Source organism: Oncorhynchus tshawytscha, linkage group LG33, assembly GCF_018296145.1.
Source record: "Oncorhynchus tshawytscha isolate Ot180627B linkage group LG33, Otsh_v2.0, whole genome shotgun sequence".
NCBI lineage: Eukaryota > Metazoa > Chordata > Actinopteri > Salmoniformes > Salmonidae > Oncorhynchus > Oncorhynchus tshawytscha.
Window position 1 is genome coordinate 37,844,778 of NC_056461.1, and position 24,322 is coordinate 37,869,099.

Genomic DNA, 24,322 nt, shown 5'->3' on the forward strand with positions numbered 1-24,322 from the left:
CCTCTCTCTCTCGCACACACACAGAGACAGACAAATAACCCCTCACTCTCCCTGCACTGTGTTTTGTGCCTCCTCCCCTGGGGCCCTGGCCAGGACAGGTAAGATGAGTAAATGAGTAATGAGACTGGGGTCAGACTAAGGTGTGACAGACTAGCAGACAGAGAGAGACAAACAGGCAGGCAGACAGACAGGCAGGCAGAAAGTGAGACAGACGGGGGGGGTGTAGTTCCCGTAGGGGAACCCATCGCCTCAACAGGTTTTAAGGGTAAAAAATGACCCGCCACAATGTTTAACAGCAGACAAAACCCCCTAAATTATATTTTTTCAACTTGAAATTTTATGACTTTTCGTAGAGTGACCCCAACATTAGAAAAAGTGAAACATCGCCTTTGTTCATTTTTTCATGAAAGCTGTACACGACCAGGGTACAAAGACTGTCTTAGGGTCATCTTTGACCCGGCAGTTATAAAATAATTTACACACCGCGTAAACCACAGACACACACACAATGAGAAATTGAGATTATGTGTGCTACTGATTGAACTCAGCCAGCAACTCCTCAAGAGGAAGATCACCATGGTTGGCACAGTTAGAAAGAAGAAGCCTGAGCTCCCTGCACTCCTCGCAACAAGAGGGGGAGAAGGCCTTCTCATCAAAGTTTACCTTCATCCCCACCACCACTCTAGTTTCTTACCTCCCAAAGAGGAACAAGTATGTGGTCCTCCTGAGCACTGCACAAAATGGCTGAGATCAGCAATCATCCTGGACTACAACTGCAACAAAGGAGGTGTGGACAACCTGGACAAGGTGATTGGAATTTACAGCTGCAGGAGGATGACTGCCCGCTGGCCCCTGGTAATTTTTCATAACATCCTTGATGTGTCCTCATGCAATGCCTTTGTGATATGGAACAAGATCAACCCTATCAGGATGCCTGATAAGCGGAACAAGAGGAGTGTGTTCCCGGGGCAGCTGGGAAAGGCACTTGTAGCCCCAAACAGCAGCTCTCCCGCACAGCAGCCTCTGCAGCACTTGTGAAAGCTGTTCAGGGGGCTGAATCTTGTCCTGATCCACCTGAGGCTGCAGCTGGGGCAGGAAAGAGGAGGAGATGCCAATTCTGCCCCCCCATGTGATAAATACATCTGCAAAGTTCATGCACACACTTGCATACTGTCCTATATGTGCTAATTAGAGTTGATTGATTTATGTTCATCACGTTTTTGTTTTGTTATCTATTATCTTATTTTATTCTTATTTATTGTTGTTGTTTACACACCTTGTGGGTCGGGCAATGGTTAAAAAAGGGGGAGAAGACCAGTATTTTGTAGTTGAATTCCTCATTGTACAATATATAAGAATATATCATTATGTTGCCAAAAAAGTTCAAGACTGTTTCCCCTTCAATAAAATGGATTCAAAACTACTTTCTGCACATTTCTACTACTTTCTTAAGTTATACAAGCGCTCCTCTTGCTAAAAAAGTAATGTTTATACCTATGCAGTACCTTTTAGCAATAATAATAAACCTCTACTTTAGTAAAGAATGACAGGTGTGTTGTAATAAAAACGAGTGGTGTCCACTGATTAAATGCAGTCTGTCTGCATTGTGAAGAGGGAAAACACAGATATTAACAACGTTTGTGATGAATGACAGGTTGTTCCCTCATGCAAAATAGATTTGGGGTTTGAAATTCAATTACGTTTCTTTATTTTCGGGGTTTAGTGAAGGCGGGTCATTTTTACCCTTAGGACAAGGGGAGTATACAGGATGAAAAGACCACACAAGGGTTAGCATTCTCTAAACTGTAAGTGCAATTGTCACAGCTGATTTATGGGACATCACAACTCTATTGCATGTCTGCAAAATGTAGTAACTCACCCAAAACATTTAATTCATGCTTCAAAACCTAGTGATTGTGTCAGTAAATTGGCCAATGCCACCAAAATTAAACTTTTTTTTTGTCATCGTGTGAGCCGTGCTGGTCAAGATGTTTAGATGTTTTTTCACCATGCCAGTCAACCCTGGAAATGTTTGTTATACACATGTCAGTTTTGTTCTACTTTTCTTTGACACTGACTGCTTACTGTACTATACCAGAAGGTCAGTTTTGTCTAGCTGAACGATATTGTGTATCACACTGAGCTTTTTAGATACCGATGCACATTTGTACGTGTACAGTAAATTTATTTTTGCAGCAATGTGTTACATGTAAACAGAAAATTCACATTTGCATGTCCATTTTTACATATAAAGTCATATATAGTGAACAGAAAATTTGCCACAAAATGACATCCATGCAAAGAAATAAAAAACTGCAATAATGAAAAACCCTGTGGTAGTTCTGTATAAACCAATAAATTGTGCCTCTTCACAGTACGTAACACTACAAGTCCCCATCTTCTTGGTGGACATCCTGTCGCTCTTGTTGATCTGCTCAGAGATTTTCGTCAATATTGCATCTGATGTTTTCCCTTGCGATCCACCGAAAGGAAAACTCTTGCGTGGCGCAACCATCCCCTACAATGATCGCCTGTGATGGTCCCCTGCAACCATCCCCTGCAATGATCGCCTGTGATGATCCCCTGCAACCATCCCCTACAATGATCGCCTGTGATGATCCCCTGCAACCATCCCCTGCAATGATCGCCTGTGATGATCCCCTGCAACCATCCCCTGCAATGATCGCCTGTGATGATCCCCTGCAACCATCCCCTGCAATGATCGCCTGTGATGATCCCCTGCAACCATCCCCTGCAATGATCGCCTGTGATGATCCCCTGCAACCATCCCCTGCAATGATCGCCTGTGATGATCCCCTGCAACCATCCCCTGCAATGATCGCCTGTGATGATCCCCTGCAATGATCGCCTGTGATGTCCCCACAAGCAGCATTCATGGCATCTAACAGAGACATCTGATCTTGTGCCCGATAGTCATATACTTTCCACCTCTATGCTTTAAAAAAACTCTTCTATCGGATTCAGGAATGGGGAGGATGGTGGAAGGAACGTCATTGTTATCCTTTCATGTGCAGCAAACCATTCCTTACAATGTTGGTTCGGTGGAATCTGACATCTCATACAATTACTTAATTTGTCAAATCTGGTCTAATTTAACCTCTTTGGTGTTCTGATATTAGGTCTCTGTAAAGTATTTAGGAAGGCCAGGATAATTTGGGTGTTATAGGGCCCAATGTGTGGTATATGTCTGCTCACACCATTCTCAGAAATGGCAGCACACATTGTAATATTGCCCCCACGTTGGCCTGGTGTGCCATTTGTGGCTCGGTGGCCAATGAGATTGGGGCCACGTCTCCTGTCTTTGGCCAGATTGAACCCAGCCTCGTCCACAAAAACAAGAATGTGGGTCATTTCATGTCCTTCCAGCTCCATTATTCTCTATATAGTAACACGGAAACAAAATGTAATGTTAGTTTTACGTAGCCTATTCTAGAATCAGACAATTTAGTAAAGTTGAAATGTTTTCTGTTCTTATGGCTATCTACAAATTCAAGAAGTCTATACAGGCATCAGTGAAGTACAGTAGAACTCCCTGTACAATATACCATGTGCACACCAATGGTTTACCTGGAGATACTGGTACCGCAGCTCCTACCTGAACATACTGGTACCACAGCTCCTACCAGGACATCCTGGTACCACAGCTCCTACCTGGACATCCTGGTACCACAGCTCCTACCTGGACATACTGGTACCACAGCTCCTACCTGAACATACTGGTACCACAGCTCCTACCAGGACATCCTGTTACCACAGCTCCTACCAGGACATACTGGTACCACAGCTCCTACCTGGACATACTGGTACCACAGCTCCTACCAGGACATACTGGTACCACAGCTCCTACCTGGACATACTGGCACCACAGCCTCTACCTGGACATAGTGGTACCACAGCTCCTACCTGGACATAGTGGTACCACAGCTCCTACCTGGACATACTGGTACCAGAGCTCCTACCTGGACATAGTGGTACCACAGCTCCTACCAGGACATAGTGGTACCACAGCTCCTACCTGAACATACTGGTACCACAGCTCCTACCTGAACATACTGGTACCACAGCTCCTACCTGAACATACTGGTACCACAGCTCCTACCTGAACATACTGGTACCACAGCTCCTACCTGAACATACTGGTACCACAGCTCCTACCTGAACATACTGGTACCACAGCTCCTACCAGGACATCCTGGTACCACAGCTCCTACCTGAACATACTGGTACCACAGCTCCTACCTGAACATACTGGTACCACAGCTCCTACCTGAACATACTGGTACCACAGCTCCTTCACTCTGTCACTATTCCTCTCAAGTGGAACCTTGTAGAGTTGTTTCATAGTCATTTGATTTTCTTTCAAAACTCTGTCTATAGTGGAAATGCTGACAGAATTGATATTTGCGAAGATATTGTTGTCATTTATGATTGCACTTTGGATCTCTCTTAGCCTGATGGAATTGTTGGCTATGAATATGTTGCAAATGTATTGTTCTTGCTGATGGCTGAATACTGCTGCTCTGTCATCAACATGAGGTCGTTGTGCAGTCCTATATATGACATGTAGAGCTGCTCTGCCACCAGTATGAGGTCGTTGTGCAGTCCTATATATGACATGTAGAGCTGCTCTGTCATCAACATGAGGTCGTTGTGCAGTCCTATATATGACATGTAGAGCTGCTCTGCCATCAGCATGAGGTCGTTGTGCAGTCCTATATATGACATGTAGAGGTCGTTGTGCAGTCCTATATATGACATGTAGAGGTCATTGTGCAGTCATATATATGACAATGTAGAGGTCGTTGTGCAGTCCTATATATGACAATGTAGAGGTCGTTGTGCAGTCCTATATATGACATGTAGAGCTGCTCTGCCACCAGCATGAAAAATTTCATCAGGGACTCTTATTCTTTGCCTTCCACCTCTTCCTCTATTATGTCTTCCCCTAACAAACCCACCAACCACTCTTACACATCTTCTTATTTCTCCTCCACCAGCATGCAGCTGCTGTTCAGGGTTGTGATGTTCCTCCATGTTCATAAATGGTAGTGATTGTGCTGTGGGCAAGTTCTATATATATGCTTTCAAACTTGATTGGTTGATTGGTAAGATTCTGATTCCTATTTCATTACTATGTCACCTGGCAGGTAATTTGCCAATTTAGCAGACATCACAAACATTCCATGTCATAGATATTTATGGAATATACATGTACTGTATGTCTGGCAGATTTAGATCATTTCATGGATCATTTTGCATGTGATGGCTCACATGATGAAAGAATGTTTAGAAGTTGTGATCCGTTTTGATCAGCCATGTGCATGTAGTTATTGTGCAAATTGTAGACAATTGTACTTCCTCTTTTGCACACATGCCAAAGCACATGCAATTTGCTTAAATTAATAAGAAATTAAAATCTGGTGTGAACAAGTAACTAGTTGTTCAGAGATTTTAATTTATTGTTTTGAAAAAAAATAATTATAATTTGAGAATTGTGCCAAAAACTGTCTTTTGAGATCTATCGTATCCCACAACTGTCCCAGAGTATGTTTGGAATATTTATTTCTCACACATAATAGAATAGGTCAACTTTTGTGCTGTGGAGGATAGTAGACTGACATAGGCTAGTGCTTTTGCTGTTCATCAGGCCTACTTATCTTGTTGGCTGACGAAAACTAAACGTGAGTAGATCTTCCAATATCTTCAATATGCACCTAGCAATTGGATAGGGACGTGCGCAGTTGCTTCCCCAATGTGTCTGTCTTCACTTGTAGCCTGTGAGAAAGACATAATCAGGTGATGGAGAGCCATGTGAGTGAGAGGTGCGTCAGAGCGTGCAGCACTCCGGGCCAAGGGCACAGCAGCCACTGGCCATAAAAGGCATGGATTTGTTTAGGGTGCATTACGGTTACACAAAGGGGATGCCGCCTTTAAATTCGAGGCATTATCAAGTGCTTGTTAAATTGTGAATGAGAGACTGATGAAGTGTGTACATCCTGCGCAAAAAAAAACAGAGCTCATGCTTTTCAAGCAACTTTTTTCAAATCATCCTTAGAGTCACATCATGCAGCCTTACAATGTATACAAATGTAAACATTTAACCCAACATTTGTAGAACAATTAAAGTTACATTATTAACTCTAAATTAAGCATATAGGAGTACATATTTCTTTGTTAACCGCTCAACACATCTGCGCACACCCTCAAATAATTTGTTCAATTGTATTCTTCATACTATAAAATAACGCCACAGCGCTAGGTGCATCTCAATATTAGTGTTCATAATGTTTTAAACGCTAATTGTATGTGTGGAGACTTTTTGAATAGGACCTCCTCTCAGAGAGAGAGACACATTTATATCACATTACAGGAAGAGCATTTCTGGGGAAGAGGTGCATTCCTAGAAAGAGGTGCATTACTGGGGAAGAGGTGCATTCCTAGAAAGAGGTGCATTACTGGGGAAGAGGTGCATTCCTAGAAAGAAGGTGCTGTTAACCAGGTGCTGTTAAGGTGATATGCATTCCAAACATCTGGTATTAATGCCCACTCTAGAATGCATTTCTAGCCAATCAAAAACTAGTATTCAACAATGCTGTGGTATAAGATCATGTGCTGTATTGTCAGGCCACATGCCCATGTCTGGTTTGTCTGTTTGTCTGTCTCTGCAGGTGAATGAGATTTACCAGGATGGTACCCTGGGTGCCCATATCAACGTGGTTCTGGTCCGGATCATCATGTTGTGTCCTGCAAAGGTAAGACACAGTAGGTCTCAGTCATTCACTAACATGGTCAGCGGATGTAACCTGTAGGAGGTAGATCCCCATGTTGAAATACTCCTGTACTCTGGTATTAGGGTGGAGCTCTGTTGGAGCTTGGGGTTTGGTGGGGGTTGGTGTGGGGTTGATGGGGGTTGGTATGGGGTTGATGGGGGTTGGTGTGGGGTTGATGGGGGTTGGTGTGGGGTTGATGGGGGTTGGTGTGGGGTTGATGGGGGTTGATGGGGGTTGGTGGGGGTTGGTGTGGGGTTGGTGGGGGGTTGATGGTGGTTGGTGTGGGGTTGATGGGGGTTGGTGTGGGGTTGATGGGGGTTGGTGTGGGGTTGATGGGGGTTGGTGTGGGGTTGATGGGGGTTGGTGTGGGGTTGGTGTGGGGTTGATGGGGGGGTGTGGGGTTGGTGTGGGGTTGATGGGGGTTGATGGGGGTTGGTGTGGGGTTGATGGGGGTTGGTGTGGGGTTGGTGTGGGGTTGATGGAGGGTTGGTGGGGGTTGATGGAGGGTTGGTGTGGGGTTGATGGGGGTTGGTGTGGGGTTGGTGTGGGGTTGATGGAGGGTTGGTGGGGGTTGATGGAGGGTTGGTGTGGGGTTGATGGGGGTTGGTGTGGGGTTGATGGGGGTTGGTGTGGGGTTGACGTGGGGTTGATGGGGGTTGGTGTGGGGTTGATGGGGGTTGGTGTGGGGTTGATGGGGGTTGGTGTGGGGTTGGTGGGGGTTGGTGTGGGGTTGATGGGGGTTGGTGTGGGGTTGATGGGGGTTGGTGGGGGTTGGTGTGGGGTTGATGGGGGTTGGTGGGGGTTGGTGTGGGGTTGGTGGGGGTTGATGCGGTAGGAGATCAGTTTGTGTTTTGCCCTCTCCCTGTCTATTTGTATAATGTTTAAAATGCCCCCCCCCCAATTATTTTTTAAAAGATTTAAAGAAAATAATCCACCTGTACTGTATCTACTTTTGGTAACAGTGTATTTAATAGTAAAACCCCGTTACTATAGCTACAGAATAAGGCTTTTTCTCATTTGGTGTGTTAGGTGTTACATGAATTGTATTATGGATTGCCTGTGATTGCCAGTTTATATGAGAGAATTCCTAATTTGCTGTCATGGCATCAGTGTGCCACCTCTAAGGCATTTGGAACTTCAAGAGTACCACCTACTGGCTAGCAGGATATGCCACGAATACTTTGGAAAAAAAGTCATTTCAATGCACTGCAGACATTCTGGGAAATATACAACATCCTCTTACAGAGTTTGTAAGAAGGGACTGAGTTGATGTGGTGACAGTCCTTTCCTGTATTGGCTCCAGTCTTTGAGTCTGATAGAGCTGGGGAACCCGTCTCAGAGTCTGGAGAATGTATGTCGCTGGGCCTTCCTGCAGCAGAAGGAAGACAGGGGTGATGCAGAGTACCATGACCATGCCATCTTCCTCACCAGACAGGAGTTTGGCCCCTCCGGCATGCAAGGTACTGGACATACTTATTAATGTGCTCTCATACAATATACACATCAGTTGTGTGCATACAGTATACACACTCCTTTCTCTCTCTCTTTCTCTCCCTTTCTCTCCCTCTCTCTCGCTTTCAATTCAATTCAATTTGCTTTATTTGCATGACGTAACAATGTACGTATTGCCAAAGCTTACTTTGGAGATTTTATATATTAACATCATTGAAATAATAATAATCAGTATGGTCAAAGGGACAACAGTAACAACAATAATCAAGGGTCAAAATAACCATACATTGAACAATAACAATTACAATAAGCATAGAGGACAGGTTGTCTCTCTCTCTCACACACTTTTTCTCTCCTCTCCTCTCTCTCTCTCTTTACCTCTCTTTCTCTCGTTGCTTAGGTTACGCTCCTGTGACGGGTATGTGCCACCCAGTGCGGAGCTGCACTCTCAACCACGAGGATGGCTTCTCCTCTGCCTTCGTTGTGGCACATGAGACTGGACACGTGTGAGACACACTTATACACACACACCATTCAACACACAGTATACACACACCATTCAACACACAGTATACACACACCATTCAACACACAGTATACACAAACACCATTCAACACAGTATACACACACACCATTCAACACACACACACCATTCAACACAGTATACACACACACCATTCAACACAGTATACACACACACCATTCAACACAGTATACACACACACCATTCAACACAGTATACACACACACCATTCAACACAGTATACACACACACCATTCAACACAGTATACACACACACCATTCAACACAGTATACACACACACCATTCAACACAGTATACACACACACCATTCAACACAGTATACACACACACCATTCAACACAGTATACACACACACCATTCAACACAGTATACATACACACATGTATTACTACAGTTAGAGGCATTTACATTTTGTAGGTTAACTCTATTGAAAATGAATACAGCACACGGTACACCTGCATGCATACTCCCAGACGTGTAATTAGTGCCTGCTGTTTATGTGACACCCCCCTGTCCTCCCCTGTCAGGCTGGGTATGGAGCACGATGGCCCCCCTGGTAATGAATGTGGTGATGAGGTGCCCATGGGAAGCATCATGGCCCCTCTGGTGCAGGCTGCCTTCCATCGATTCCACTGGTCCCGATGCAGCCAGGAGGAGCTCAACAAGTACCTGAAGTGAGTCCAGGTCAACCCTGACCTCTGACCTCCCTCTGGTGCCACAGTCAGGACATACACATCTCTACCCCAGGATAACATGGCTTTATGTTGTCTTATGGTCTTGTACAGATTAAATTAGGTTAATTATGGAGGGAGGGAGATCTGTATGTGTGTATTGCAGCCATGTGGCTCATCCCTTATGGCAGGGTTCCAAACAAATGGTTTGGTGGTTTGAGGAAAATATACAGTGGGGAGAACAAGTATTTGATATACTGCCGATTTTGCAGGTTTTCCAACAAAACATGTAGAGGTCTGTAATTCTTATCATAGGTACACTTCAACTGTGAGAGACGGAATCTAAAACAATAATCCAGAAAATCACATTGTATGATTTTTAAGTAATTCATTTGAATTTTATTGCATGACATAAGTATTTGATACATCAGAAAAGCAGAACTTAATATTTGGTACAGAAACCTTTGTTTGCAATTACAGAGGACATACGTTTCCTGTAGTTCTTGACCAGGTTTGCACACACTGCAGCAGGGATTTTGGCCCACTCCTCCATACAGACCTTCTCCAGATCCTTCAGGTTTCGGGGCTGTCGCTGGGCAATACGGACTTTCAGCTCCCTCCAAAGATTTTCTATTGGGTTCAGGTCTGGAGACTGGCTAGGCCACTCCAGGACCTTGAGATGCTACTTACGGAGCCACTCCTTAGTTGCCCTGGCTGTGTGTTTCGGGTCGTGGTCATGTTGGAAGACCCAGCCACGACCCATCTTCAAGGCTCTTACTGAGGGAAGAAGGTTGTTGGCCAAGATCTCGCGATACATGGCCCCATCCATCCTCCCCTCAATACGGTGCAGTCGTCCTGTCCCCTTTGCAGAAAAGCATCCCCAAAGAATGATGTTTCCACCTCCATGCTTCACGGTTGGAATGGTGTTCTTGGGATTGTACTCATCCTTCTTCTACCTCCAAACACGGCAAGTGGAATTTAGACCAAAAAGCTCTATTTTTGTCTCATCTGACCACATAACCTTCTCCCATTCCTCCTCTGGATCATCCAGATGGTCATTGGCAAACTTCAGATGGGCCTGGACATGCGCTGGCTTGAGCAGGGGGACCTTGCGTGCGCTGCAGGATTTTAATCCATGACGGCGTAGTGTGTTACTAATGGTTTTCTTTGAGACTGTGGTCCCAGCTCTCTTCAGGTCATTGACCAGGTCCTGCCGTGTAGTTCTGGGCTGATCCCTCACCTTCTTCATGATCATTGATGCCCCACGAGGTGAGATCTTGCATGGCGCCCCAGACCGAGGGTGATTGACCGTCATCTTGAACTTCATCCATTTTCTAATAATTGCACCAACTGTTGTTGCCTTCTCACCAAGCTGCTTGCCTATACTCCTGTAGCCCATCCCAGCCTTTTGCAGGTCTACAATTCTATCCCTGATGTCCTTACACAGCTCTCTGGTCTTGGCCATTGTGGAGAGGTCGGAGTCTGTTTGATTGAGTGTGTGGACAGGTGTCTTTTATACAGGTAACAAGTTCAAACAGGTGCAGTTAATACAGGTAATGAGTGGAGAACAGGAGGGCTTCTTAAAGAAAAACTAACAGGTCTGTGAGAGCCGGAATTCTTACTGGTTGGTAGGTGATCAAATACTTATGTCATGCAATAAAATGCAAGTTAATTATTTAAAAATCATACAATGTGATCTTCTGGATTTTTGTTTTATTTTTGTCTCTCACAGTTGAAGTGTACCTATGATAAAAATGACAGACCTCTACATGCTTTGTAAGTAGGAAAACCTGCAAAATCGGCAGTGTATCAAATACTTGTTCTCCCCACTTTGACTAAAACCAAATGGAAACTGTGTAGAAATGATAATGGACCTACATTCATACAGTTTCCTGACTGTTCAACTCACTAATAATCAATGTGTACCATCAATTGACCCCCGCACCTCTCTGATTCAGAGCGGTTGGGTTAGATTCGGAAGACACATTTCAGTTGATGGCATTCAGTTGTACAACTGACTAGGAATCCCCTTTCCCATTCCCTTACATTTATAGAGTTTCTTGACTGACCAGCTCACCAGTAATCACTAGACAGTCAAGGAGCATTGAAAATTCCAAAAAACAATGGATAGAGAACTTGGTTTTTGGCAAATGTAAGCATTTTTGACGCCCTTGCCTTATGGGATTACAGTGTAAAACACAATGAATATTCAACTTTGAGATAATTAATTAAACTGATAGATCTTAACCAAACCCTTCAACTCCAATGAATATGTTTTCCTCCCACAGCTCGTATGACTGTCTCCGTGACGACCCCTTCGACCATGACTGGCCGGCGTTGCCACAGTTACCAGGGATCCACTACTCTATGGACGAGCAGTGTCGCTTTGACTTTGGCGCCGGCTACACCATGTGCACGGCGGTGAGTCCTTCATCAACCTCACAGCCATATGTACCCGTATGCCCAAACAAGCTGTCGCCACACCAGCAGTGTCTAGCGCTGCTACCAATTTAATTGAATAGCCATCTCTTAGAAAGGTCACCATCTGGGCCCCAATGATGCTCAAATCCGACGGAGCCTGAGCTTCACACCAGCATCTCTCTATCGTCCTTGACTTCATTCCTTGACTTCCTCCTTGACCCCTTTAACTAGGTCAAGGTCAGGGCGTGACCATAAAACTGTATACCATCTTAGCTTTTAAGGCATCCAGGGAAGCAAATGTGATTTTTTTATGAACTCATGAGTTAAAAGCAGGCTGACTTCATCTGTTGGTGCAGTATGACCTCTTTAGATGAAAAAACACAGAACAATGCCGAACAAGTTTAATTGTCCCTCTTTAAAGAGGAAAGCTGCATTTCAGAGTCAGTTATATTTAAATGTGTTTCATTGTTTTGTTCCAAAAAGGCTGAACCTATTTGGGCGAGATGGTTTTTGTTTGATGTGGAAAGAAGAAAATGAAAACAGCTGTAACAGCGGGTTTCTGGATCACATTCTGGAGTAAATTGGAGGGAGTGTCTTTTGGATGCTTTGCTTCAATTTCTTGTCAAACTATTTCCTTAGCTGCAAAGGGTGGCCCGTTCAGCAAAGCAGGTAAGGCATCAGCCTAGGTCAGAGAAGTGTGTCCATAGCTTCTTTGTCTAATGTTGTCCACAAACCAGGTGTCTGCCAGGGTGTTTTACTACTCACTGTCTATTCTTTGTGACATTGATGAACGTTTGTGTCGTTCAGAGCTAGTATATTATGAATCTGGTGCTCTGTAAGGTGACGTATTTTACAGACCTGCCTTCATGTGTACACACACCCACATGTAAACATGCCTCCATGATGTTTTCCATGTCTCTAGGTTCAGGTTACATGTATGTTCGCACACAGGTTGTTATTTTGATTGATGGTGATGGAATAAGCAAAGATGGGGTGATTTCAATGTAGTCTAAATCACTGTCGTTAAGTCGTGACTCGTGAAACATACTCCTGTGAATGTGTCTGACTGTACTGTGCTGGGAGTAATCTCTTGTGGACACACTATGTAAACATAACTAGTGCATCTGACCAAATCACGGCAGATTTTAGTTCTGGGTTAAGAAAGATTATGCTGTGAGTGACAACATGTTTTGATATAGATTCATAGTATGGTTTCTTCTTTCTACCGTATGTACTTCACGTGTTCAATGTCTTGTTGCATCACATTTGACGTGTTCAATGTCTTGTTGCATCACATTTGACGTGTTCAATGTCTTGTTGCATCACATTTGACGTGTTCAATGTCTTGTTGCATCAGATTTGACGTGTTCAATGTCTTGTTGCATCAGATTTGACGTGTTCAATGTCTTGTTGCATCAGATTTGACGTGTTCAATGTCTTGTTGCATCACATTTGACGCGTTCAATGTCTTGTTGCATCAGATTTGACGTGTTCAATGTCTTGTTGCATCAGATTTGACGTGTTCAATGTCTTGTTGCATCAGATTTGACGTGTTCAATGTCTTGTTGCATCAGATTTGACATGTTCAATGTCTTGTTGAATGACCATGGTAATGTTTGTGCTTCACAACATGTAAATATTAACATAGACATCCTTAATGACAGTATTAATTGTTGTTCTGACTAGACCCTACCATGTGTAAGCTTACAACTATTCACAATATTAGAGCTACATTGGACAGATATAGTATTCAGTGAATGCCACCAGCGATAATTTTGGACGGTTGTGTACATACAGTACAGTTTATGTTTTCTTGGTTGACATGTTAAGGCTGAGGGAAGCTTTCTTGATCAGCATCTGAGAGAGAGCATGAATCTGTTTCTTTTAGTACAGCACCTACGACCCCTGCACGCAGCTCTGGTGCAGTCACCCAGACAACCCATTCTTCTGCAAAACCAAGAAGGGTCCGCCCATCGACGGCACTACGTGTGCAGCAGGGAAGGTACGAAAGGTTCCTCTTTACATGCTAGTGCTTTGCTTCAGTGTTTCTGTCAACATATGCAGTGACAACTCTCTTCGTCTCTCTCTCTCTCTCTCTCTTCCTCTCTTTCCCTCTCTTTCAGCACTGCTTCAAGGGTTACTGCATGAAGTTGACCCCAGACATTCTGAGACAGGATGGTGCCTGGGGCCAGTGGAGTAACTTTGGCTCCTGCTCCCGTACCTGTGGGGGTGGTGTGCGCTTCCGGACCCGTCAGTGTGACAACCCAATGTGAGTACAGCACAAGACGACAAGCTGATAGGTGTGCTTTAACTCTCTGTTAACGATAGGAAAGTGTCTATAATGTCTCAAATGTAAAGGAACTCCCGCTGTCTCTCTCCTTTGCCCTAATTCAGCCCTGCCAATGGAGGACGCACCTGCTATGGCAACAGCTATGAGTTCCAGCTGTGTAACCTAGAGGAGTGCTCCAAGCCCTTAGTTGACTTCAGGGAGGAGCAGTGCAAGATGTGGGAGCCCTACTTTGAGTATGACAACACCAAGCACCACTGGCTGCCCTATGAGCATCCTGACAGTAAGTCCACAGTGCTGCCTGGCTGGGAGTCTAACAGGCTTTGAAAAAGACAGAGGGACCATCGAAGCGTTCATTCAGACTGACGTTAGTGTCATAGCATAACTACCACTGTCTTGACAATGAGTTATTTACCCATACGTTAAATACATTTAAGCAAGTACACTCACATAAATGGACACAATAGGTTTGACACGCAGAAAACAAGACCCAACTATTTGCCATATTTTTACACTTAGAATAGAAGCTGAATATAATAATTCTCCATCCTATCACCTCTCCTTTTTGATTAGTACTTTCTGTGCATGCCTTTCCCTCTGTACTGTCCAGAGATTGGACCAGTAAGCATAGGAGTTTTATAATGCCCTCACAGCAGCTGTTACCACTCAGGCCAGATGTGTTTTTTACTCAGAAGTTGGCTTGGAGGTTCTGTTGAGGCAGAGAGAGGAAAAAGTGTACACCACTGCTCTCATGTTCCCATTGTGAGGCCAGGACTTCCATGCCAAACCATTATAAAACTCTGAAGTTACATAACGTGGCCCATAGCAAAACAGACAGCTTAGCTTTAGGTGGAGAGAAGGGGGGAGAAGGAGGAGGAGAGTAGGGGGAGGAGGAGAAGGGGGATGAGAAGGAGGACAAGGAGGGGGAAGAGGAGGAGGAGGACAATGAGGGGGAAGAGGAGGGGGAAGAGGAGGAGGAGGATAGGCATCTGGCTGCACTGACATCCACATTACTTCACAGGGCTTCATAGTGTATTACCCAGTAGCTCAAGTCTCTGGACAATCATAATGATTTTTCTGAGTGGGATCAGAAGGGTAAACCTGGGTTTTGAGGACTGATTGGTTTACTGAGGAATCTGAGAGGCCCCGGCTCAAACAAATACACAGACAGCACTGCTGGTATACACACACACACACATAAGCAGGCCACGCCACTCCACATGTCGAGGGAACATTGGTCAGGCCAGTGTTTGAATAAGGACACATGGAAAGGTCATTACTGAGAAATCTCCTGCTTTCCTCCACGGTGGAAGATTGTTACTGCTTTTTTTGATTAGCTTTATAAATGAAGGGTCTCTTTACTCCCTGAAACTGCCTCTTCCATGCTTGTGTTGTTATAGTCTTACATGTGTATCATCATGACTAAAGTGCCTGCATACAGCCCTTAGCTGTGGTATATTGGCCATATACCACAAACCTCTGAGGTGCCTTAATGCTATTATAAACTGGTTACCAATGTTTTGTCATACCCGTGGTATAGGGTCTGATATACCACGGCTGTCAGCCAATCAGCATTCAGGGTTCGAACCACCCAGTTTATAATTTAGAATTCTAAATACTGTTTGTTCAGATTTCCACAGTTTACCATGCCAGTGACTCAGAAGTCATGCATGTCTCTAGAAAAACACATATTGTTACGACCTTAATGAAAGCCTGTTCAAAAGGTTAATACAGTAGTCAAAGAAAGCTGAAGACTTCTGTATGACGATAATTCCTTCATTAACCCCTGTATCCTGTCCCCCTCTCCTCTGCTGTCTGTACTGTAGTTGATGAGAGATGCGAGCTCTACTGCCAGTCTAAGGAGACAGGAGATGTGGTGGCCATGAACAGGATGGTGCACGATGGCACACGCTGCTCCTACAAAGACTCCTACAGTATCTGTGTGCGGGGAGACTGTGAGGTAGGCATCGCCCCGGTCTTGTGGCCTTTTTCCACAAGTCATGCATGAAGGAACATTATCCTCCTCATTAAATATTACCGTAAACATTAAGTTGTCTGATACAATCTGCTGCTACTGGCTAGTTCCTCTGGTAGGGTGCATATGAAGTTAGGACTGTTGTTCATATAGGTTTGATAAACTGTTATCCATACTGATGAGAACCACTGCACCCACATGCATATTCAGTCACGCACACACTCTCTTTGTCCTGAATGACCCATCCAGGTCCACTCCTCTCCCTGATCCTCTACTCCCATACACTGACCCATCCAGGTTCACTCCTCTCCCTGATCCTCTACTCCCATACACTGACCCATCCAGATCCCAAACTCCCATACACTGACCCATCCAGGTCCACTCCTCTCCCTGATCCTCTACTCCCATACACTGACCCATCGAGGTCCACTCCTCTCCCTGATCCTCTACTCCCATACACTGACCCATCCAGGTCCACTCCTCTCCCTGATCCTCTACTCCCATACACTGACCCATCCAGGTTCACTCCTCTCCCTGATCCTCTACTCCCATACACTGACCCATCCAGGTCCACTCCTCTCCCTGATCCCATACACTGATCCATCCAGGTCCACTCCTCTCCCTGATCCTCTCCTCCCATACACTGACCCATCCAGGTTCACTCCTCTCCCTGATCCTCTCTCCCATACACTGACCCATCCAGGTTCACTCCTCTCCCTGATCCTCTACTCCCATACACTGACCCATCCAGGTTCACTCCTCTCCCTGATCCTCTACTCCCATACACTGACCCATCCAGATCCCAAACTCCCATACACTGACCCATCCAGGTCCACTCCTCTCCCTGATCCTCTACTCCCATACACTGACCCATCCAGGTCCTCCCTCTCCCTGATCCCATACACTGATCCATCCAGGTCCACTCCTCTCCCTGATCCTCTCCTCCCATACACTGACCCATCCAGGTTCACTCCTCTCCCTGATCCTCTACTCCCATACACTGACCCATCCAGGTTCACTCCTCTCCCTGATCCTCTACTCCCATACACTGGCCCATCCAGGTTCACTCCTCTCCCTGATCCTCTACTCCCATACACTGACCCATCCAGGTTCACTCCTCTCCCTGATCCTCTACTCCCATACACTGACCCATCCAGATCCCAAACTCCCATACACTGACCCATCCAGGTCCACTCCTCTCCCTGATCCTCTACTCCCATACACTGACCCATCCAGGTCCACTCCTCTCCCTGATCCTCTACTCCCATACACTGGCCCATCCAGGTCCACTCCTCTCCCTGATCCTCTACTCCCATACACTGACCCATCCAGGTTCACTCCTCTCCCTGATCCTCTACTCCCCACTGACCCATCCAGGTCCACTCCTCTCCCTGATCCCATACACTGATCCATCCAGGTTCACTCCTCTCCCTGATCCTCTACTCCCATACACTGACCCATCCAGGTTCACTCCTCTCCCTGATCCTCTACTCCCATACACTGACCCATCCAGATCCCAAACTCCCATACACTGACCCATCCAGGTCCACTCCTCTCCCTGATCCTCTACTCCCATACACTGACCCATCCAGGTCCACTCCTCTCCCTGATCCTCTACTCCCATACACTGGCCCATCCAGGTCCACTCCTCTCCCTGATCCTCTACTCCCATACACTGACCCATCCAGGTTCACTCCTCTCCCTGATCCTCTACTCCCATACACTGACCCATCCAGGTCCACTCCTCTCCCTGATCCCATACACTGATCCATCCAGGTCCACTCCTCTCCCTGATCCTCTCCTCCCATACACTGACCCATACAGGTTCACTCCTCTCCCTGATCCTATACACTGACCCATCCAGGTCCTCCCACTCCCATACACTGACCCATCCAGGTCCACCTCTCCCTGATCCTCTACTCCAATACACTGACCCATCCAGGTCCACTCCTCTCCCTGATCCTCTACTCCCATACACTGACCCATCCAGGTCCACTCCTCTCCCTGATCCTCTACTCCAATACACTGACCCATCCAGGTCCACTCCTCTCCCTGATCCTCTACTCCCATACACTGACCCATCCAGATCCCAAACTCCCATACACTGACCCATCCAGGTCCACCTCTCCCTGATCCTCTACTCCCATACACTGACCCATCCAGATCCCAAACTCCCATACACTGACCCATCCAGATCCCAAACTCCCATACACTGACTCATCTAGGTCCACTCCTCTCCCTGATCCTCTACTCCCATACACTGACCCATCCAGGTCCACTCCTCTCCCTGATCCTCTACTCCCATACACTGACCCATCCAGATCCCAAACTCCCTTACACTGACCCATCCAGATCCCAAACTCCCATACACTGACCCATCCAGGTCCACTCCTCTCCCTGATCCTCTACTCCCATACACTGACCCATCCAGGTCCACTCCTCTCCCTGATCCTCTACTCCCATACACTGACCCATCCAGGTCCACTCCTCTCCCTGATCCTCTACTCCCATACACTGACCCATCCAGGTCCACTCCTCTCCCTGATCCTCTACTCCCATACACTGACCCATCCAGGTCCACTCCTCTCCCTGATCCTCTACTCCAATACACTGACCCATCCAGGTCCACTCCTCTCCCTGATCCTCTACTCCAATACACTGACCCATCCAGGTCCACTCCTCTCCCTGATCCTCTACTCCCATACACTGACCCATCCAGGTCCACTCCTCTCTCTGATCCTCTACTCCCATACACTGACCCATCCAGATCCCAAACTCCCATACACTGACCCATCCAGGTCCACTCCTCTCCCTGATCCTCTACTCCCATACACTGACCCATCCAGATCCCAAACTCCCATACACTGACTCATCCAGGTCCACTCCTCTCCCTGATCCTCTACTTCCATACACTGACCCATCCAGGTCCACTCCTCTCCCTGATCCTCTACTCCCATACACTGACCCATCCAGGTTCACTCCTCTCCCTGATCCTCTACTCCCATACACTGACCCATCCAGGTCCACTCCTCTCCCTGATCCTCTACTCCCATACACTGACCCATCCAGGTTCACTCCTCTCCCTGATCCTCTACTCCCATACACTGACCCATCCAGGTTCACTCCTCTCCCTGATCCTCTACTCCCATACACTGACCCATCCAGGTCCACTCCTCTCCCTGATCCCATACACTGATCCATCCAGGTCCACTCCTCTCCCTGATCCTCTCCTCCCATACACTGACCCATACAGGTTCACTCCTCTCCCTGATCCTCTACTCCCATACACTGACCCATCCAGGTCCACTCCTCTCCCTGATCCTCTACTCCAATACACTGACCCATCCAGGTCCACTCCTCTCCCTGATCCTCTACTCCCATACACTGACCCATCCAGATCCCAAACTCCCATACACTGACCCATCCAGATCCCAAACTCCCATACACTGACTCATCCAGGTCCACTCCTCTCCCTGATCCTCTACTCCCATACACTGACCCATCCAGGTCCACTCCTCTCCCTGATCCTCTACTCCCATACACTGACCCATCCAGATCCCAAACTCCCTTACACTGACCCATCCAGATCCCAAACTCCCATACACTGACCCATCCAGGTCCACTTCTCTCCCTGATCCTCTACTCCCATACACTGACCCATCCAGCTCCACTCCTCTCCCTGATCCTCTACTCCCATACACTGACCCATCCAGGTCCACTCCTCTCCCTGATCCTCTACTCCCATACACTGACCCATCCAGGTCCACTCCTCTCCCTGATCCTCTACTCCCATACACTGACCCATCCAGGTCCACTCCTCTCCCTGATCCTCTACTCCCATACACTGACCCATCCAGTTCCACTCCTCTCCCTGATCCTCTACTCCAATACACTGACCCATCCAGGTCCACTCCTCTCCCTGATCCTCTACTCCAATACACTGACCCATCCAGGTCCACTCCTCTCCCTGATCCTCTACTCCCATACACTGACCCATCCAGATCCCAAACTCCCATACACTGACCCATCCAGGTCCACTCCTCTCCCTGATCCTCTACTCCCATACACTGACCCATCCAGATCCCAAACTCCCATACACTGACCCATCCAGATCCCAAACTCCCATACACTGACTCATCCAGGTCCACTCCTCTCCCTGATCCTCTACTTCCATACACTGACCCATCCAGGTCCATTCCTCTCCCTGATCCTCTACTCCCATACACTGACCCATCCAGGTTCACTCCTCTCCCTGATCCTCTACTCCCATACACTGACCCATCCAGGTCCACTCCTCTCCCTGATCCTCTACTCCAATACACTGACCCATCCAGGTCCACTCCTCTCCCTGATCCTCTACTCCAATACACTGACCCATCCAGGTTCACTCCTCTCCCTGATCCCATACTCCCATACACTGACTCGTATCTCTCAACAGCACGTGGGCTGTGACAACCAGATAGCCTCAGACATGCAGGAAGACAAATGTGGCATCTGTGGTGGAGACAACTCCAGCTGTAAGATCATCAAGGGGAACTTCACTAGGAGCGCTAAAAAAGAAGGTGAGCCCCTCCTCAACTTCTTCTACCCTCATGTCCAGTAACATGACCCCCACCGCCAACACACACATTTACAATCTCAGATAGGAAAAATTGTGTCAACGTCCACAGGGATGCTTTTCTCAGTATCTGAATCTGTTTTTATACCTAGACCAGACTGTTGTTCATCTGTTGTATTTTGTTTGTGGTTTGTTTCAGGTTTCCTCAAGATACTTGAAATCCCTCAAGGGGCCAGACATCTGTTGATTCAGGAGTTCAAGGCAACCCCTCACATCCTTGGTAGGTTTATTTATGTTGCTTCTGTGAATATCAGAGTGGCTCGCTAATATCCAGGATGTTGGCCTCTATAAATCAGTAGTCTTTGGCTTGGTTAAGGTTTGTTATAAATTGCTGCTTCAGTCAAGTTTTGGCTGTGTTGGGTTTGAGAGTACAGAATACTTTAGTCGACTACCCATAGTGCATCTGGACTGCTGGGAAGAGATCCAGCTTGGATGCTCATTTATACTGGCTCAAGAATCTAATTTCTTTGCATTTTTTTTCTTAAGGAGAAAATTAAGAAATAACATAAGAACATTTCCAAAACCTTTTTGAGGAATACCAACTATAACTTTCTTCTTGATTAGGTTTAGTAAATCCAGGCCCTAATGCTCATTATCATAATCCTGACAAATATCTCTGGCTTATCCCTGCCATGATGACCAAGTTGAGAAAAGCAGAGCTCAGCCAAACACCAGTACATCCTGTTCTCCTTGTTGTCAGCTGTAAAGAACCAGGCCACAGGTCATCTGTTCCTGAACGATGAGAACGAGTTTCCAGAGTCCCGTACAGTGATAGAGAAGGGGGTGGAGTGGGAGTACCACAACAATGATGACATGGAGACCATCCAGACCACAGGACCTCTCAGATACACTGTTCTGGTCATGGTGAGTCATTTGTATACACTCAGGTCCCTGGCCAGTACAAAGACTGACATTACCTGAATTGATGTGCACATGTGTAGCGGACATGAGTCAGGCTCATGGTCTCGGGATGAGGTAGCCATTCCTGCGACTTCAAAATAATTGTTGCCATCAACCCAAGAGGGAATTTCCTCTTGGTCTAACGGTGTGTGTGTGTGTGTGTGTGTGTGTGTGTGTGTGTGTGTGTGTGTGTGTGTGTGTGTGTGTGTGTGTGTGTGTGTGTGTGTGTGTGTGTGTGTGTGTGTGTGTGTGTGTGTGTCTGCGTCTGCGTGTGCGTGTGTGCGTGCGTGCGTGTGCGTGCGTGTGTGTGTGTGTGTATGTGTGGTGTGTGTGTGTGTGTGTGTGTGTGTGTATGTGTGTGTGTGTGTGTGTGTGTATGTGTGTGTGTGTGTGTGTGTGTGTGTGTATGTGTGGTGTGTGTGTGTGCGGGGGTTTAGAGCCTGCCCGTTACATATGCCACAGTAATGTTTTTGGTATCATGGTTTAGTCTTTATCCACTTTAAGTTAAAACCACCTCACCAATGGAAATATAGCGGTAGCTTCAGGAAATAATTCAACCTGAAATGTTCTCTGTGTAACGAGTATCCACTATCCAGCCATATTGTTGGCTAAAACCTCAGAGCATCTGTTTACATCACGTGAAGTTACTTACAGAAAATCCACAGTAGTTACAGAAATGTACCATATCATTGTTTCTGTCATGTTAGCCACGTCTCAAGTTGCTCTATAACTTACTATTAGTCATTAATGGCTGTTGTGTTGTTCAGCACTGACTGACTGGTTATTGTAGCATCCATGATTTGTCTCTTTTGTTTGCATGTTGTTGTCAGAAATCACTACGTGTTATAGTTCTTCTTTTTCCTTTGGATCAGAGTTCAGCTGTGAACAAGTGTATCGTTTTGGAATTTACCGTATCTTTTCTATCCCACAGATGCGTTCCCACGGTGACTCAAAGGTTACTCTCTCCTACAAGTACTTTCTCCACGAAGAGCTGCAGTCGTCCATTGAAAATAACCTGGTGCAGGAGGACACAGCCTACTTTGAGTGGGCTCTAAAGAAGTGGTCTCACTGCTCTAGGCCCTGTGGAGGTAACAATATAACATCCTCCTGTATTCAACTGTCAAATAACCTTGGATGTTGACCAACGTTGTTGGTGCTTCTGCCTCTGCATTTCTTACTTATAGAGGTTTCAGGCTGGGTTTATGTAAAGCATTTCTTACTTATAGAGGTTTCAGGCTGGGTTTATGTAAAGCATTTCTTGCTTATAGAGGTTTCAGGCTGGGTTTATGTAAAGCATTTCTTACTTATAGAGGTTTCAGGCTGGGTTTGGTAAAGCATTTCTTACTTATAGAGGTTTCAGGCTGGGTTTATGTAAAGCATTTCTTACTTATAGAGGTTTCAGGCTGGGTTTATGTAAAGCATTTCTACTTATAGAGGTTTCAGGCTGGGTTTATGTAAAGCATTTCTTACTTATAGAGGTTTCAGGCTGGGTTTATGTAAAGCATTTCTTGCTTATAGAGGTTTCAGGCTGGGTTTATGTAAAGCATTTTTTACTTATAGAGGTTTCAGGCTGGGTTTATGTAAAGCATTTCTTGCTTTAGAGGTTTCAGGCTGGGTTTATGTAAAGCATTTCTTACTTATAGAGGTTTCAGGCTGGGTTTATGTAAAGCATTTCTTACTTATAGAGGTTTCAGGCTGGGTTTATGTAAAGCATTTCTTACTTATAGAGGTTTCAGGCTGGGTTTATGTAAAGCATTTCTTACTTATAGAGGTTTCAGGCTGGGTTTATGTAAAGCATTTCTACTTATAGAGGTTTCAGGCTGGGTTTATGTAAAGATTTCTTACTTATAGAGGTTTCAGGCTGGGTTTATGTAAAGCATTTCTTGCTTATAGAGGTTTCAGGCTGGGTTTATGTAAAGCATTTCTTACTTATAGAGGTTTCAGGCTGGGTTTATGTAAAGCATTTCTTACTTATAGAGGTTTCAGGCTGGGTTTATGTAAAGCATTTCTTACTTATAGAGGTTTCAGGCTGGGTTTATGTAAAGCATTTCTTACTTATAGAGGTTTCAGGCTGGGTTTATGTAAAGCATTTCTTACTTATAGAGGTTTCAGGCTGGGTTTATGTAAAGCATTTCTTGCTTATAGAGGTTTCAGGCTGGGTTTATGTAAAGCATTTCTTACTTATAGAGGTTTCAGGCTGGGTTTATGTAAAGCATTTCTTACTTATAGAGGTTTCAGGCTGGGTTTATGTGTAAAGCATTTCTTACTTATAGAGGTTTCAGGCTGGGTTTATGTAAAGCATTTCTTACTTATAGAGGTTTCAGGCTGGGTTTATGTAAAGCATTTCTTACTTATAGAGGTTTCAGGCTGGGTTTATGTAAAGCATTTCTTACTTATAGAGGTTTCAGGCTGGGTTTATGTAAAGCATTTCTTGCTTATAGAGGTTTCAGGCTGGGTTTATGTAAAGCATTTCTTACTTATAGAGGTTTCAGGCTGGGTTTATGTAAAGCATTTCTTACTTATAGAGGTTTCAGGCTGGGTTTATGTAAAGCATTTCTTACTTATAGAGGTTTCAGGCTGGGTTTATGTAAAGCATTTCTTGCTTATAGAGGTTTCAGGCTGGGTTTATGTAAAGCATTTCTTACTTATAGAGGTTTCAGG

General features: G+C 45.6%; 1 protein-coding gene across 1 annotated transcript in view; it reads left to right on the top strand.

Annotated features, from left to right (window-relative positions):
• adamts2a (ADAM metallopeptidase with thrombospondin type 1 motif, 2a) overlaps positions 1 to 24,322 on the top strand; it is an 82,263-nt gene that overhangs the window by 51,344 nt on the left and 6,597 nt on the right. Inside the window, exons 5-17 of the mRNA XM_024396944.2 lie at positions 6,690 to 6,773; positions 8,095 to 8,251; positions 8,644 to 8,749; positions 9,317 to 9,463; positions 11,749 to 11,881; positions 13,770 to 13,883; positions 14,005 to 14,150; positions 14,276 to 14,451; positions 15,995 to 16,128; positions 20,582 to 20,705; positions 20,901 to 20,981; positions 21,462 to 21,625; positions 22,593 to 22,749. Coding sequence (XP_024252712.2) covers positions 6,690 to 6,773; positions 8,095 to 8,251; positions 8,644 to 8,749; positions 9,317 to 9,463; positions 11,749 to 11,881; positions 13,770 to 13,883; positions 14,005 to 14,150; positions 14,276 to 14,451; positions 15,995 to 16,128; positions 20,582 to 20,705; positions 20,901 to 20,981; positions 21,462 to 21,625; positions 22,593 to 22,749 — 1,723 coding nt within the window. The remainder of the gene's footprint in view (positions 1 to 6,689; positions 6,774 to 8,094; positions 8,252 to 8,643; positions 8,750 to 9,316; positions 9,464 to 11,748; positions 11,882 to 13,769; positions 13,884 to 14,004; positions 14,151 to 14,275; positions 14,452 to 15,994; positions 16,129 to 20,581; positions 20,706 to 20,900; positions 20,982 to 21,461; positions 21,626 to 22,592; positions 22,750 to 24,322) is intronic.